This window comes from Hyperolius riggenbachi, chromosome 11, assembly GCF_040937935.1.
Source record: "Hyperolius riggenbachi isolate aHypRig1 chromosome 11, aHypRig1.pri, whole genome shotgun sequence".
Classification (NCBI taxonomy): Eukaryota; Metazoa; Chordata; class Amphibia; order Anura; family Hyperoliidae; genus Hyperolius; species Hyperolius riggenbachi.
Window position 1 is genome coordinate 187,501,836 of NC_090656.1, and position 17,195 is coordinate 187,519,030.

Genomic DNA, 17,195 nt, shown 5'->3' on the forward strand with positions numbered 1-17,195 from the left:
GAAGGAAAATGAACCAGGATAGAAAGGACCAGTGTGGTTTGAATTATAAAACGACATATGTTCCTTATGAAATCTTTATGTGTGACTAGGGGTGTGACTGGGAAGTGATCAGAGGTGTGGCTTAATTGTCCCTCTTTCTCATCTCAAAAAGTTGGGAGGTATGGTACTTTACTAACCACGTTCTAAAGGCTCTGATAGGTTACATGTATTTCTCCACCTAATCCCAGAAATTTTTGATCGTTAGAAGGATGTTTTGCTCATCACTGATGAGGAGGCCCTATTTGCATAGAGCATGGTTTTGTATATGAAAGATTCCATAAAACTGTCTCAAACAATGTACAGTGCGGCTCATCATCAAATGAAGTGCTTCCAGCCTACAATACTCATCTAGTCCTCTGTAGGATTCGTCACCGTGTTCCTGTTCCTGGAACCATCCACTGACTTGTATGACTGACACACTCACTAATGAGCCACACAGCTACACGTGACTCATTCAGAGCCATCCTGGATCTACGCTGCTCAAACGGTACACGGGCGACGTCACAAAGCAGGGCTGGAAGATGGGGGCGTGGGCCACGGAGTGATGGAGGAGGACGTGATTGCAGGGGAGGGGCAGGTAGCAGAGCAGGAAAGGGGCGGAGCTTGAGAGCAGCGACCACCGGGCGGGAGACACCCAGGGTGAGGTGACCCGGGCGGGTGACAGGAAGAGTCAGAGGTGACCCGGCGGGTGAGAAGATGCCGCGGGTAGTTCCCGACCAGAGAAGCAAGTTTGAGAATGAGGAATTCTTCCGGAAGCTGAGCCGGGAATGTGAGGTGAGGGGACTGAGAAGAGGATGCTGGGCTGCTGCTGAGGCTGCGGGGGACTGACGGGTCCGGGCGGGGTGGGGAGAGAGGTGGCCAGAGGTGTATCGTGTCATGTATAGGGGAAACTTACTGGGGGGGAAACTTGTGGATAGGGTGCATCAGGAGTGGAAGTGGATATCATATCACATAAGACAGAGGGATTGGAGGGGGGTCAGGAGTGGAAGTGGGTATCATATGTAGGGTAGAGAGGGACTGGAGGGGTGTCAGGAGTGGAAGTGGGTATCATATGTAGGGTAGAGAGGGACTGGAGGGGTGTCAGGAGTGGAAGTGGGTATCATATGTAGGGGAGAGAAGAACTGGAGGGGGTCAGGAGTGGATGTGGGTATCATATGTAGGGTAGAGAGGGACTGGAGGGGGGTCAGGAGTGGAAGTGGGTATCATATTATGTAGGGGATGGGGTCAGGAGTGGAAGTGGGTAGTATATCATGTAGGGGAGAGAGGGACTAGAGGGGGGTCAGGAGTGGAAGTGGGTATTATATCATGTAGGGGAGAGGGACTGGAGGGGGTCAGGAGTGGAAGTGGGTATTATATGTAGGGTAGAGAGGGACTGGAGGGGGGTCAGGAGTGGAAGTGGGTATCATATTATGTAGGGGATGGGGTCAGGAGTGGAAGTGGGTAGTATATCATGTAGGGGAGAGGGGGATTGGAGGGGGGTCAGAAGTGGAAGTGGGTATTATATCATGTAGGGGAGAGAGGGACTGGAGGGGGTCAGGAGTGGAAATGGGTATCATATTATGTAGGGGAGAGGGATTGGAGGGGGGTCGGGAGTGGAAGTGGGTATTATATCATGTAGGGGAGGGGGGTCAGGAGTGGAAGTGGGTATTATATCATGTAGGGGAGAGAGGGACTGGAGGGGGGTCAGGAGTGGAAGTGGGTATCATATCATGTAGGGGAGAGAGAAACTGGAGGGGGGTCAGGAGTGGAAGTGGGTATCATATCATGTAGAGGAGAGGGGGGGGGGGGGGGTCAGGAGTGGAAGTGGGTATCATATCGTGTAGGGGAGAGGGGGTCAGGAGTGGAAGTGGGTATCATATGTAGGGGAGAGGGGGACTGGAGGGGGGTCAGGAGTGGAAGTGGGTATCCTATCATACAGGGAAGAAAGGGACTAGGTGGGGGTTAGGAGTGGAAGTGGGTATCATACCATGTAGGGGAGAGGGGGGCAGGAGTGGAAGTGGGTATCATCATGTAGGGGATAGAGGGTCTAGGTGGGGGTTAGGAGTGGATTTAAGGGTTATGCCATGTATTGAGGAAAGAGAACTTTGTGACTAGGGTAGAAGTGGGTACTTTGGGAGGAGTGAGTAGAGGATGTCATTTGTATGGAGTAGGGTAAAGCATGTGAATAGAGGGGTGTTAGGAGTGGAGGTGCGTACTTGTATTAGGGAGAGTGAATGGAAGGGTTATGTCATGTTACGGATGTGAAGGACCCTTGTGAATAGAGTGGAATTAGGAGGGGAAGTGAATAATGGAGGCGTTATCATGTCATATGGATGAAGAAGAGACTGAAGGGCAAGGCAATAAAGGCACTTGCCTGGGGCCTGATGAGGACAAGGGGGCTCGTATTGAGTGGTCTGGGCTTGAGCTTTTAAATTGCTCCGTTCGCAGTCCCTGACAGACCTCAAAATCCACAAGGCGAGCAGGCGGCAACTCCACAGGTTGTGAATTCGATTCAAAATCTGTGTGCAGTAATGGGCAGCCAATAGATCCCTCTCTGATCGAATCTGATCACAGAGGGATCTATATGTTGGTCGATCTGGTGGCAATCGACCAGTGTATGGCTGCCTTTAGACAGAAAGCACAAAGACAAAGGGAGCCCAAATGTTATGAAGATAAGGAATAATTAGTTATTAGACAAATGATTACTCACAAAGGTGGGGTGAATAAGGGGCAACTGATCACTTGAAGATGTATAACCCGGCTCCACTCGGGGTGTCCAACCTGGACAGGATGCGGTTGCTCTCTTGATGAAAAAGTCAATGGCCTTCACAATGGTGTGAATGTGGGGCCAGGTGTAACCCTCATACCCAAAATGGTGGGCGATATGAAGCATAATAAGGCATAAGAGGCGCCCAGGAATAAATAAAACCGAGTTAAAAACACCTGGAGGCGGCTTACCACAATAATGACAGTCCCGTTAGATGGGCAATGCGTTTCGTGGGTGTAAGCCCACTTTCTTCAGGGCAATTACAGTGCTGAAGGGTTAAACAGCTGGGCTAATGAGCGCCTCATTAGTCCAGCTGTTTAACCCTTCGGCACTCTAATTGACCTGAGGTAGTGGACTCAGACTCCCAAAACGTGTTGCTTATACTAATAAAACTTTATTGTCTAATAAGACTGTCATTATTGAGGTATGTCACCTCCTTTTTTCTTCTTTTGAAGTGTTTTTTTATTTTATTTAACTTGGTTTTATTCATCCCTGGGCTCCTCTTTAGAGATGGCCCGAACGGTTCCAGGCGAACTTCCGGTGGTTCGCGTTTTCCATGTAAGGTGAACGTTTCCGGAAGTTCGGTTCGCCCCCATAGTGCACCATTAGGGTCAACGTTGACCCTCTACATCAGTCATCAGGCACATTGTAGCCAATCGGGCTACACTCCCTCCTGGAGCCACTCCCCCCCCCCCCCCCCCTTACACTCACTCGTGTGCCTGCAATAGTGAGAGAAGGGACAGCTGCTGGCAGTCTCTCATAGGGAAAGATTAGTTAGGCTCTTGTAGGCTTGTTAGCGTGCTCCTGCCTGATTCTTATTGCTAAAATAGCACCCCACAACAGCTCTTTTGAGGGCTAATCTTGTTTTTGTGATCAATTTTTTTTCTTCTGTGTGTCCCACTGACACTTGTGTTGCATAGACAGCCTTGCTAATTCATACTGTGTGTGTGCCACTGCCAGGCCCAGTGACTAGCTGTGTGTGTGACAGGTGCACATTGTAATACCAAGTACTGCATATACCTACCTGTTGTGTTCAGTGAACCCACCTCATCACTGCATTTACCTACCTGTTGTGTTCAGTGAACCCACCTCATCACTGCATTTACCTACCTGTTGTGTTCAGTGAACCCACCTCATCACTGCATTTACCTACCTGTTGTGTTCAGTGAACCCACCTCATCACTGCATTTACCTACCTGTTGTGTTGAGTGAACCCACCTCATCGCTGCATATACCTACCTGTTGTGTTCAGTGGACCCACCTCATCACTGCATATACCTACCTGTTGTGTTCAGTGGCACGCTTTACGGACATTCTGCAGAGAAACAACTTGCCGCTTGATATGTGATCGCCCGACTCGCTGGAATTCGACCCTGGTCATGCTCTCTCGCCTGCTAGAACAGGAGAAAGCCGTCACCCAGTACCTGTACAATTACAGTAGAAGGACACAATCTGGGGAGATGGGGATGTTGTGGCCCAACAACTGGACACTGATGAGAATTGCATGCAGGCTCATGCGGCCGTTTGAGGAGGTAACCAACTTGGTGAGTCGCAGTGAAGGCACCATCAGACTTGCCCTCCATAACAGATTCTCGTTAAAGGATTTAAAGTTGATTAATTTCACATATACAGCAGGGCCTCAAATCCTCCTGTATTGTTATTTTTGGTCAATACCTCGGGACGTGCATGCCTGCCTGCTGCCTTCCTTGGATGTGTGGTGGTAGCCGTTTCTTAGGCTCCAACTCCGGACCGGAATCGAACCAGGATTCCCCGGGCATTACCCGTGGTCACCATGGTACTGAGCAGGGCTGTGGAGTCGGTACAAAAATCTTCCGACTCCAACTCCTCAGTTTATGAAACCACGACTCCAACTCCGACTCCAGGTAAACAAAATGGCCCTGACTCCTCGACTCCCACTCCTTAGTCTAATATTTAACAGGGCTGTGGATTTTGTACACAAATCATCCGACTCCGACTCCTCAGTTTGTGAAACCACGACTCCTCGACTCAGACTCCACAGCCCTGGTACTGAGAAAGTACCATAGAAAGTTTCACACAGTTGAATTAATGGCAGACTTGCCCTCCATAATAACACATTCTTGGCAAATGCTTTCGATTTGGTTCGTCTTGCGCTGGGTCAAGGGCAGGGCTGTGGAGTCGGTCCAAAAATCCACCGACTCCGACTACTCAGTTTAGGATTCCTCCGACTCCGACTCCACGACTCCGACTCCTCTAATTTGCATATTACAATTTTGTTGATTAAAAGTATGTAACATGAAATTCGTCTCTTAACTGCCAACGCTTAGGAATTTTACAAGACAACTGAAGTGAGAAGGATATGTAGACTACTATATTTATTCCCTTTAGACTAAAACTAGTCCTTGGTAAGAGTACTTGTAAAAGGTACAAACCGGAACAAAGAACATCTATCAGGCCCTAGGCAATGTAAGTGTGGGTACATGTAAGAATGATGTGCAGGTACTCTGCAGGGGAATGAGGAGATTGTAAACAGACAACACCTCTGTGTTCAATGTGCACAGCATTCTCAGTGGATCCCCTGCAGCTCTGTGGAGAGTGCATATGTAGAGTATACTACTACTGTATAACAAAGTAAACCTGAGACAGATGAAATTAAAGTTTTATACATACCTGGGGCTTCCTCCAAGGCTCCAGCCGCCTTCAGGATAATCAGTCCCTCGTTGTCCTCCTCCACCACCTGGATCTTCTGCTAGGAGTCCAGGTACTTGAGCCAGTCAGGCGTAGTGCGCATGCACACACTCCGCCGCCAGGAGCATACTACACCTGTGCAGCACTATTGCGCAGGTGCAGAATGTTCCTGGCTGTGGGAGCGGCATGCGGCCGGACAGCGCTGACTGGCTGAATTACCAGGACTCATAGCAGAAGATCCGGGTGGTGGAGGACAGTGAGGGACTGATTAGCCTGAAGGGGGCTGGAGGAAGCCCCAGGTATGTATAAAACTTTACTTTTCATCCGTCTCCGTTACCCTTTAATTTGTAGTCACCAAACCAAATTTTAATAACATATCAAATTATTTTATTTCATCAGCAAAGGGAGTGCGTACATTTGCATAAATCAGCATCAATGCAGAATTATTTCCATCTCGTTGACCATCTCTATTAGTGACACAGCTACACATCAGGCTTTATACTTACAGCATAGATGTTATTTAGTGTATATAAGAGATTCCTGTGTACACATCATATGTACAGTCACAATCAGATATGTATATCCGACCTTAAAAATACGGGGACTGCTTTATTAAAGCAGCACAAGTAACTAATTTTGATTGGTTTATTTCATTTTTGTGGACTAAGCACAGCTATTACTGTATATATACATTATTTTTAATGACTATTATCTGAGAAATAGAACATTTTATCATATTTTCTATTTTAATTACAGTTACAAATTCATTAGGAGTCGGAGTCGGTGCATTTTTTCCCGACTCCGACTCCAGGCACCCAAAATTGCACGACTCCGACTCCACGACTCCGACTCCACAGCCCTGGTCAAGGGTCCATCTGACCACAGATGCCTGGTCTGCAAAGCACTGTCAGGGCAGGTACATTACTTATACAGCATGGGTCTCAGGCTCCCACTCTGGAACGGAATAGAACCCTGATTCCCCGGCCATTACCCGTGGTCACTCACAATGGCAGACTTGCCCTCCATAACAGATTCTCGCCTCCTTGAGGAGGTGACCAACCTGGTGAGTCACAGTGAAGGCACCATCAGACTTGCCCTCCATAACAGATTCTCGTTAAAGGATTTAAAGTTGATTCATTTCACATATACAGCAGGGCCTCGAAAGTCCTCCTGTATTGTTATTTTTGGTCACTACCTCGGGACGTGCATGCCAAGCCTGCTGCCTTCTTTGGATGTGCGGGGTGGTAGCCGTTTCTTAGGCTCCCACTCCGGACCGGAATCGAACTAGGATTCCCCAGCCATTACCCGTGGTCACTCGCAATGGCAGACTTGCCCTCCATAAGATTCTCGTTGCAGGTACTGAGCAGCAAGCAGAACAAGTATTTAAAAAAATAGATGTAATCTTTAACAATGGTAGAGAAAGAACCATTGAAAGTTAAGGCAGTCAGACATTACCTGACATCACTGAGTGAGGAAGAGCAATCTCGCCATGGTGCGCACCAGTCCAGCACAGCCGTCACTACGCAAACCAGGGCTGTGCAGTCAGAGTCGGAGCAATTTTGGGGGCCTGGAGTCGGAGTCGGGAAAAAATGCACCGACTCCGAGTCCTCATGAATTTAAACTGTAATTCAAATAGAAAATATGATAAAATGTTCTATTTCTCAGATAATAGTCATAAATCGTTTATACATACAGTAATAGCTGTGCTTAGTCCACAAAAATAAAATAAACCAATCAAAATGAGTCACTTGTGCTACTTCAATAAAGCAGTCCCCTTATTTTTAAAGTCAGATATACACATCTGATTGTGACTGTATATATGAGGTGTACACAGGAATCTCTTATATATGTTACGGCCAAAACCAGAAATCGGCCAATTCTAGAATTGGCCGGCCGTTTCTAGAACCGGCCAAAGTCCAAAATGCTGGGAATTTATGACATTGGCCGGCCAGTTCTAGAAACGGCCAAAGTCAGTCGGCCAAACTGCAAAACCCGCAAATCCCAGAACATCCTGGGTCCTGTCCAGCACCATGAATAGCACTCAGAACTTCCTCTCTGCTACAGATGCAGCATAATAATAATTTTAAAGAAAAGCATTTCTTAGTTACAGCTGATAAAAATCCTGTAATAAATCTGCAGTGTGTCTACATCCTGCTTTCATGGGAGCAGACATATTGTTAACATCCTGTGCTTTCAAATTAGCTGCTCTGCTATGGCAGTCAGGTGACACAGGAGAGAGCAAATTACAATGGTGATTAGTTACAGATGAGGGGGAATTAGACAGGCTAAACTCTCTAAATACATACAGTGTGCATTTTGCCATGGTTTCCTTCTGTCCAGTGCATGAGTTTAGATCCACTTTAATAAAGCAGACATATTTAACATCCTGTGCTTTCAAATTAGCTGCTCTGCCGCAGTAGTCAGGTGACACAGGAGAGATCAAATTACAATGGTTTTTAGTCACAGATGAGGGAGAGCAGGCAGGCTAAACTCTCTAGATACATACAGGGTGCGTTTTGTAAACCTACCCTTCAGTCCTGTGCAAGAATTAAGGTCCACTTTAAATTAGGTGGCTGGGAGCAGTGCACTGCTTGGGATTCGGGAAGAGGAGAAGATAGAATGCAGAAGGCTGAGAAGGAAGGTGGCTGGGAGAAGATGCATAGAAGACAGAAAGCGGAGAAAGAAGGCTGCGGGAAGAAGATGGAGAGAAGACGGAAGGCAGCGGGGGAATCGGCTGCAGCCGGCAGCATACAAGACAGCCCCAGGTCCATACAGGAGAGGAAGAAAGCGGCTGCAGCCGGCGGCATACAAGCCAGCCCCGGGTCCATACAGGAGAGGAAGAAAGCGGCTGCAGCCGGCAGCATACAAGCCAGCCCCGGGTCCATACAGGAGAGGAAGAAAACGCCTGCAGCCGGCGGCATGACAGGAAGCCCCGAGTCCTTGCTTGCAGGAGGAGAGGGGGACAGAAAAGGGGACGAAAAAAATAAGCAGCAGCAGCAGGAGGGACAATGAAGCGGAGGTAACCATAATTTGCGGCGGGTAACGGTACTTCGGGACTTGGCCGGCCACATCTAGCCAGAATGCATTCTGGCCGGCCAAAGTCCGCAAAAACTCGCCGTTTTGCATACTGGCCGGATAAGCCGGCCACTTCGCATTCTGACCGGCCAGAACCCGAAGTGGCCAGACTTCGGGTTCTGGCCGTAACATATATACTAAATAACATCTATGCTGTAAGTATAAAGCCTGATGTGTAGCCTTGTTACTAATAGATATGGTCAATGAGATGGAAATAATTCTGCGTTGATTCTGATTTATGCAAATGTACGCACTCTCTTTGCTCATGAAATCAAATAATTTGATATGTTGTTAAAATTTGGTTTGGTGACTACGAATTAAATGGTACGTGAGGAGGATGAAAAGAAAAGTTTTATACATACCTGGGGCTTCTTCCAGCCCCCTTCAGGCTTATCAGTCCCTCGCTGTCCACCTCCACCACCTGGATCTTCTGCTATGAGTCCTGGTAATTCAGCCAGTCTGCGCAGTCCGGCCGCATGCCGCTTCCGTAGCCAGGAGCGTTCTGCACCTGCGCAATAGTGCTGCGCAGATGTAGTATGCTCCCGGCGGCGGTGTGTGTGCATGCGCACTACCCCAGACTGGCTCAAGTACCTGGACTCACAGCAGAAGATCCAGGTGGCGGAGGAGGACAGCGAGGGACTGATTAGCCTGAAGGGGGCTGGAGGAAGCCCCAGGTATGTATAAAACTTTTATCTGTCTCAGGTTTACTTTGTTACACAGTAGTACTATACTCTACATAAGCACTCTCCACAGAGCTGCAGAGAATCCACTGAGAATGTTGTGCACATTGAACACAGAGGAGTTGTCTATATCACCCATAAACCTGGTTCAGATTGTACATGAAGAATGTGTAATAGAGGAAGAATCTCCTTATTCCCCTGCAGAGTACCTGCACATCATGCTTACATGTACCCGCAGTTACATTGCCTAGGGCCTGATAGATGTTCTTTGTTCCGGTCTGTACCTTTTACAAGTACTCTTACCAAGGACTAGATTTAGTTTATGACTAAAGGGAATAAATATGGCCGTCTCCATATCATTCTCACTTAGTTGTATTTCAAAATTCCTAAGCGTTGGCAGTTAACCACCCTGGCGTTCTATTAAGATCGCCAGGGCAGCTGCATGAGGGTTTTTTTTAAATAAAAAAAAAAATATTTCATGCAGCCAACTGAAAGTTGGCTGCATGAAAGCCCACTAGATGGCGCTCCGGAGGCGTTCTTCTGATCGCCTCCGGCGCCCAGAATAAACAAGGAAGGCCGCAATGAGCGGCCTTCCTTGTTTTGCTTAGATCGTCGCCATAGCGACGAGCGGAGTGACGTCATGGACGTCAGCCGACGTCCTGACGTCTGCCTCCTCCGATCCAGCCCTTAGCGCTGGCCGGAACTATTTGTTCCGGCTGCGCAGGGCTCAGGCGGCTGGGGGGACCCTCTTTCGCCGCTGCTCGCGGCGGATCGCCGCAGAGCGGCGGCGATCGGGCAGCACACGCGGCTGGCAAAGTGCCGGCTGCGTGTGCTGCTCTTTATTTCATGTAAATCGGCCCAGCAGGGCCTGAGCAGCACCCTCTGGCGGTAATGGACGAGCTGAGCTCGTCCATACCGCTAAGGTGGTTAAGAGACAAATTTCATGTTACATACTTTCAATCAACAAGATTGTTATATGCAAATAAGAGGAGTCTCGGAGTCGGTAGAATCCTAAACTGAGGAGTCGGAGTCGGTGGATTTTCGTACCGACTCCACCGCCCTGATGCAAACAGCTGTTTGCGGTGCGTTACACAGTGAGTTTGGTGTGTCAGTGTGAAGCAGTACTCTAATTACACTCCCTGATTGATGTATACACATGCAAGATGTTTTAAAGCACTTTAGGCCTGCAATTTAGCATTCAATGTTATTTCTGCTTTTAAAACGCTGCTTTGCGTCCTATCCAGATTTTTCCTCGGGACTTTTGGCGTGTATCCCACTCCGCCATGCCCCCCTCCAGGTGTTAGACCCCCTGAAACATCTTTTCCATCACTTTTGTGGCCAGCATAATTTTTTTCTAGTTTTCAAAATTCGCCTCCCCATTGAAGTCTATTGCGGTTCGCGAAAGTTCGCATGAACCAAACCTTTTGCGGAAGTTCGTGAACCCGGTTTGCTAACGAAAATCGGAGGTTCGGGCCATCTCTACTCCTCTTATCCCTTATTACACTGTAGTGCAATTCTGGACTGCAAGCTGCAGGTTCCTGCAGCACGCACCCGAATCCCTATAGCCATGGATGGCATAGCTAACAATTTCGGATGCATACTCGCATCACTACAAGTGCTGGCGTGCGTCCTACACGACGCACGCCAGCTAAGTGGAAACTGGCCCTCATACTAACCTCTCCTGTCTTCTGCCTAATAGTAATGCTGTGTTCCCACTAGAGTGGTAAACTGACATTTTTTGTCCATTTTGCCGCTTTACAAAACGTATAGTGAATGGATACTATTTTAAAAATAGGAGCCATTCACACTTGTTAGTCTGCAATGGATCCATTGGATCTGTTGTGAAAAGCGAAGTGAAGAGAGGCATGCACTTATTACATGTATGGGTGGGGGCCCAGATATGTCACCCTGCCTAGGGCTCTGCTTGGTCTTAGGCCACATACAGACATCAGACCATAGTCTTTGGAAAATGAAAGATCACAGACCAATCTTACCACCCTTCCTGTAGTATAAGAGCCATACTCTACACAGTCTTTTCTATGGAGCTGAACTCCATATCAGAAAAAAATCATTGCAAGATGCTGCACACACAGATGCTGTACAGACACAAAAGATCAGTATCTGCAAAAGATCTGTTCCTGCCAAAAATCCATTCCTGCAAATTGCAATGATAGTCTATGAGATCTGCAGATCATCATACACACATGATTTAACTGACATTCATCTGCAGATCAGATCCACCAGGATGGATTTTCAGATCTGCAGATCTGCAGATGAATGTCAGTTAAATCATGTGTGTATGATGATCTGCAGATCTCATAGACTATCATTGCAATTTGCAGGAATGGATTTTTGGCAGGAACAGATCTTTTGCAGATACTGATCTTTTGTGTCTGTACAGCATCTGTGTGTGCAGCATCTTGCAATGATTTTTTTCTGATGTGGAGTTCAGCTCCATAGAAAAGACTGTGTAGAGTATGGCTCTTATACTACAGGAAGGGTGGTAAGATTGGTCTGTGATCTTTCATTTTCCAAAGACTATGGTCTGATGTCTGTATGTGGCCTTACTCTGGCTCTGCTGGAGGGTAGTGCTTCTCTATGAGTTCTCCTAGACATGACCATCATTACTGGAGGGGAAAACCTGGAAATAGATGGGGGTCAGGAGTGAAAGTGGGTACCTATTTTGGTGAGAGTGAATGGAAGCGGTTATGTATGGAGGAGAAGGAAGTGTGTGAATATAGTGGAAGTGTGTACTTACTTTGGGAGGAGCGAGTAGAGGTGATGTCATGTGTATAGAGGAGTAACTGGAGGGGGAAACTTGTGAATAGAGGAGAGTCAGGCATGGATGGGGTATTTATTTTAGCAATACTTATCACGTTGTGTTGTGCAATCTATAAGCGTATTAAAAGCACCAACAGTGCTAATCGGAAAAATCTTGAGATGCCTACTCTCTAGTCCTCTCCTGACCAGTTTCGGCAAGCGCCATCTGATGACAACAAATTGCCAAAACCAGTCAGGAACGGACTAGAGTGTGGGCATCTCAAGGTTTTTATGATAATTTGTGATTGGCACTGTCTGTGCTTTTAATGCGCTCATAGCTTGATCGGGTCCCTGTTGCACATAACCTTGTGATATGGATGACTGACAGCTGTTTATATATCTGTTAAAGAAGACTAGTGCCATGTGGATTACGCAGAGATTTCTAGAGTCACTTGCACTATCTATTGGTGTAAGAAATCATCGTGGCTGCAGCATCTCCCTTTGTGGCTTCTATTGGGAAGCGCTTGTACTTTTTCCTTGCTACTAGAGGTTCTAAGGACCTGTTCACACGGGCGACTGTCTGGTGTTATGTGGCACCTCGAACAAATGCTTTTGCAGAAAAGCATTGATGGCTGTCTTCGGTGCTCAGTGTTTTCACCCCCAGAGACACCGAGACATGGCGGTTAAAGGGGTTCTCTGGTATGTTGAAAAAAGCTAAAACTGACACTTATCTGGGGCTTCTATCACCCCCCGGCAGCTGTAATGTCCTGTGCCGTCCTCCTCCGATGCTCCGTTCCCCGCCGCCGCTAACCTGCTAGTTATTCATCTAACTAGACCAGTGATCTGCAAACTTGGCTCTCCAGCTGTTAAGGAACTATAAGTCCCACAATGAATTTGCCTTTATGAATCATGATTGTGGCTGTCAGACTCCTGCAATGCATTGTGGGACTTCCTTAACAGCTTGAGAGCCAAGTTTGCAGATCACTGAACTAGACCAATAGAACTGCGGCTGCGGTGGGAGCGCGCGTGCTTGCTCCCGCGCGCCATCAGGAGCTTACTGCGCAGACGCAGTACAAAGTTTTTTTGTACTGCGCCTGCGCAGTAAGCTCCCGATGACACGGCAGCACAGCTGCAGTTCTATTCGTCTAGTTAGACATTGGAGGAGGATGGCGCGGGACATTACAGCTGCAGGGGGAGTGATAGAAACCCCAGGTAAGTGTCAGTTTTAGCTTTTTTAAACATACTAGAGAACCCCTGGAAGCTGCATTTTGCATCCAGGGTCGGCTGAAATGCCAGGAAAAATCAGGAACGGAAAGCGGCATTCGCGCAAATGATGGTAAAAGTCAGGGCTGTGGAGTCGGAGTCGTGGAGTCGGAGTCGTGGAGTCAGGCAATTTTGGGTGCCTGGAGTCGGAGTCGGGAAAAAATGCACCGACTCCGACTCCTAATGAATTTGTAACTGTAATTAAAATAGAAAATATGATAAAATGTTCTATTTCTCAGATAATAGTCATTAAAAATAATGTATATATACAGTAATAGCTGTGCTTAGTCTACAAAAATGAAATAAACCAATCAAAATTAGTTACTTGTGCTGCTTCAATAAAGCAGTCCCTGTATTTTTAAAGTCAGATATACATATCTGATTGTGACTGTATATATGATGTGTACACAGGAATCTCTTATATACACTAAATAACATCTATGCTGTAAGAATAAAGCCTGATGTGTAGCCATGTCACTAATAGAGATGGTCAACGAGATGGAAATAATTCTGCATTGATGCTGATTTATGCAAATGTATGCACTCCCTTTGCTGATGAAATCAAATAATTTGATATGTTATTAAAATTTGGTTTGGTGACTACAAATTAAAGGTAAACTGAGACGGGTGAAAAGTAAAGTTTTATACATACCTGGGGCTTCCTCCAGCCCCCTTCAGGCTAATCAGTCCCTCACTGTCTTCCACCACCCGGATCTTCTGCTATGAGTCCTGGTAATTCAGCCAGTCAGCGCTGTCCGGCCGCATGCCGCTCCCACAGCCAGGAACATTCTGCACCTGCGCAATAGTGCTGCACAGGTGTAGTATGCTCCTGGCGGCGCAGTGTGTGCATGTGCACTACGCCTGACTGGCTCAAGTACCTGGACTCATAGCAGAAGATCCAGGTGGGGGAGTAGGACAGCGAGGGACTGATTAGCCTGAAGGGGGCTGGAGGAAGCCCCAGTTATGTATAAAACTTTAATTTCATCTGTCTCGGGTTTACTTTGTTACACAGTAGTACTATACTCTACATATGCACTCCCCACAGAGCTGCAGGGAATCCACTGAGAATGCTGTGCACATTGAACACAGAGGTGTTGTCTGTTTACAATCTCCTCATTCCCCTGCAGAGTACCTGCACATCATTCTTACATGTACCCACAGTTACATTGCCTAGGGCCTGATAGATGTTCTTTGTTCCGGTTTGTACCTTTTACAAGTACTCTTACCAAGGACTAGTTTTAGTCTAAAGGGAATAAATATAGTAGTCTACATATCCTTCTCACTTCAGTTGTCTTGTAAAATTCCTAAGCGTTGGCAGTTAAGAGACGAATTTCATGTTACATACTTTTAATCAACAAAATTGTAATGTGCAAATTAGAGGAGTCGGAGTCGTGGAGTCGGTGGAATCCTAAACTGAGGAGTCGGAGTCGGTGGATTTTTGAACCGACTCCACAGCCCTGGTAAAAGTACAGAATAAACGGTGCCATTCACTTGTTTCAGCTGGTGGAAAACACACAATCACCCATGTGATTTGGATTTTCAGAAGTCCAGAACAAATCTGAAACATTTGACTGGAAGGTGTGATGTATAAAAAGTAACAAAATGCATAAACCAGTTTGTGCTGGTAATTGGAGGGGAACAGGTGGCACAGTGGATGTGAATGTGGTAACATAACAGCAGTTTTGTTGCCATCTGTAGTGCAGAGTTATACATTTGTTTCTATCCATCTCAGCCTGTTTTATCATTGATTGGATGCTTTTCTATGAAATGATTCCTATTGAAATGTTTTGCTGCCTCAGGGCCCGTTCACATCTAAAATCGCAAAACGCCGGCAACAACCGCCGGCGTTTTGCGGGAGTGATTCACTGGACACTGCGGCGGTTTTGGAGCGATCGCGATTAGCTGTGCTATTCGCGACCCGCCGGCACACCGCTGCATGTTACACATTTGCAGTTAGCCCGTTCAGACTACAAAGTGCGGACCGCAACGCGTACGAACGCACGCCATCCGCGTTCGTATGCGTTGCGTGGCTGATCCCATCACTGAAAAGTGAATGGGACAGCCGCGCGTTTTTGTAAAATCTGCGTGCAGCATGCGTTCCCGGACCGCACAGGTCCGGAACGCATGCTGTGTGAACATCAGACATTGCACTCTATGCAATGTCTGATGTCCTGCGTGTCGGCCCCCCGCACGCGTTTCCAAAACGCATATGGAAACGCGTGCAGTGTGAACGGACCCTAAGACTTGGTTCACATTTGTTTTATAAACTATCCGTGGCTACATTTTTGGACCTGGACCAAAACCGGAGCCACGTATATTAATGTTAAAAATAGCGGCCATCTTCACCCACTTCAATCACAGGTTTATGGGCGATCTGGGTTTAAAAACTTAATGGAGAGTCCGGATTTGCAGGCTTTTCACAGACCCCAGAGACGCAGGGGCAATGAAAGGCAATACAAAACGGATCTTCCTCTACACAGAGAACATTTGCACACAAAACAGGCAAAACGGATTGCCTACTGTCTGTTCCTCCCCTCAACATCATCAAGCAGTGTGCAGAGCTTCTACCACTTAACAGTTCAGCCTCTTGCTCTGTAGCTCAGGAGCACCTTCAAATAAGTTTAGTGATAACCCTGAGTTATGGGGGGGGGGGGGGGGGGGGGGTTCAGTCATTGTTCACTAAGATTTGCTTTCCATCACATTTCACGTTTGGAACCTTTGTTGCCCCACATTTCTATAGATCATGTTGGATGGCACAGTGTGTTGTGTGTATGGAGAGGGCAGGGGAGAGGATGAGTTTCTGCCCCTTTGGTGGTAAATAGCAGTAATGATAGTGCATGATGGTCCTGATGATGCGCCACACTTTCTAAGGCTTGAAACTGCTGTAGACTACTCACTGCCTGTACCTTTCTCTGTCTTGCTGGATTGTGTTATTTTTGGATGAACAGAATTTTAATGAAGCAATAAATTGATGTTTTAGCCGGATGTGCACCACCGCTTTTTCTCTTTCTTAAAGAGAATCTGTACTCTAAAATTTTGACAGCAAAAAGCATAACATTCTATTTATTATGTTCCCCTGGGCCCCTCTGTGCTGTTTCTGCCACTCTCTGCTGCAATCCTGGCTTGTAATTAACAGTTTTAGTCAGTGTTTACAAACAAACGAACCAGCTTGTGATAGGCTCACATAAGCAGAGTGTGTGAGTCATACAGAGCCTGCAGGGGGCCTGCAGAGGGTGTGTATCGCTTCTATCCAATCACAAGCAGCCCTGCACATTCCACACATTCCACACACTCCAGCCTTAAGGCCCATACACATGTCGGACTTTTGCGAACGACGGGTCGTTTGAAAGTCCCGTCGTTCAGTCGTCCGCACGCGAAATCGGGCGTGTGTACAGACTGTCGTTCAGGTGATAAGACTGAGTTTGAGCGATCCGCCCGGCGTATAACTACGTCAAGGAGGACAAAGTGGTTAAAATTTCTGTAGTGTAGCAAACCTATAAGCCTTCACCAAAACAGGATAAAAGGGTGCAGGAGCTTTGGCAAAAAAAATAAAAATAAAAAAAGGATGTGGCTGCAGGAGCCCTTGATAAAAGCCACCATTAGCAGCAAAGAAGGGAAATTTGGGCGCCGGGAGCCACCGCGCTTTGCGGCAATGAAGTAACGCTTAGGCTGCCGATAAAATTGAGGATGCTGAGGTTTCCCGCTGTGAAAAGCACGGTATTTGAGTCCTATGGGAGAAAAGCGCTATAGAAATGTTATTGTATTGTATATTGTATTATTGCATAGCAGATGCGGAGCACAGAGTGCCCACTCTGCAAAGCTGCAATTTACATAGCGGGAAGACTCAGCACCCTCTATTCTACTAGCGGCAAACCCCTGCTGCATATTTCAGGCACCTTTTTTTTAATGTACACCTCTTTAACACTGTCCTCTGACAAGCGTTCTGTCTGTCATATACCAGCTGC

At 47.1% G+C, this 17,195-nt stretch overlaps 1 protein-coding gene across 4 annotated transcripts in view; it reads left to right on the forward strand.

Moving 5' to 3' along the window:
- The first annotated feature begins 602 nt into the window (after positions 1-602).
- The window catches only part of CBFB (core-binding factor subunit beta), an 88,897-nt gene continuing 72,304 nt past the window's right edge, over positions 603-17,195 (forward strand). For 3 of the 4 annotated variants that reach the window (XM_068260898.1, XM_068260900.1, XM_068260899.1), the window contains exon 1: positions 604-813. In XM_068260898.1, the coding sequence (XP_068116999.1) occupies positions 736-813 (78 nt within the window). In that variant the 5' untranslated portion in view covers positions 604-735. Of the gene's footprint in view, positions 814-17,195 lie in introns of all 4 variants that reach the window. The other variant, XM_068260897.1, reaches the window with a different exon arrangement.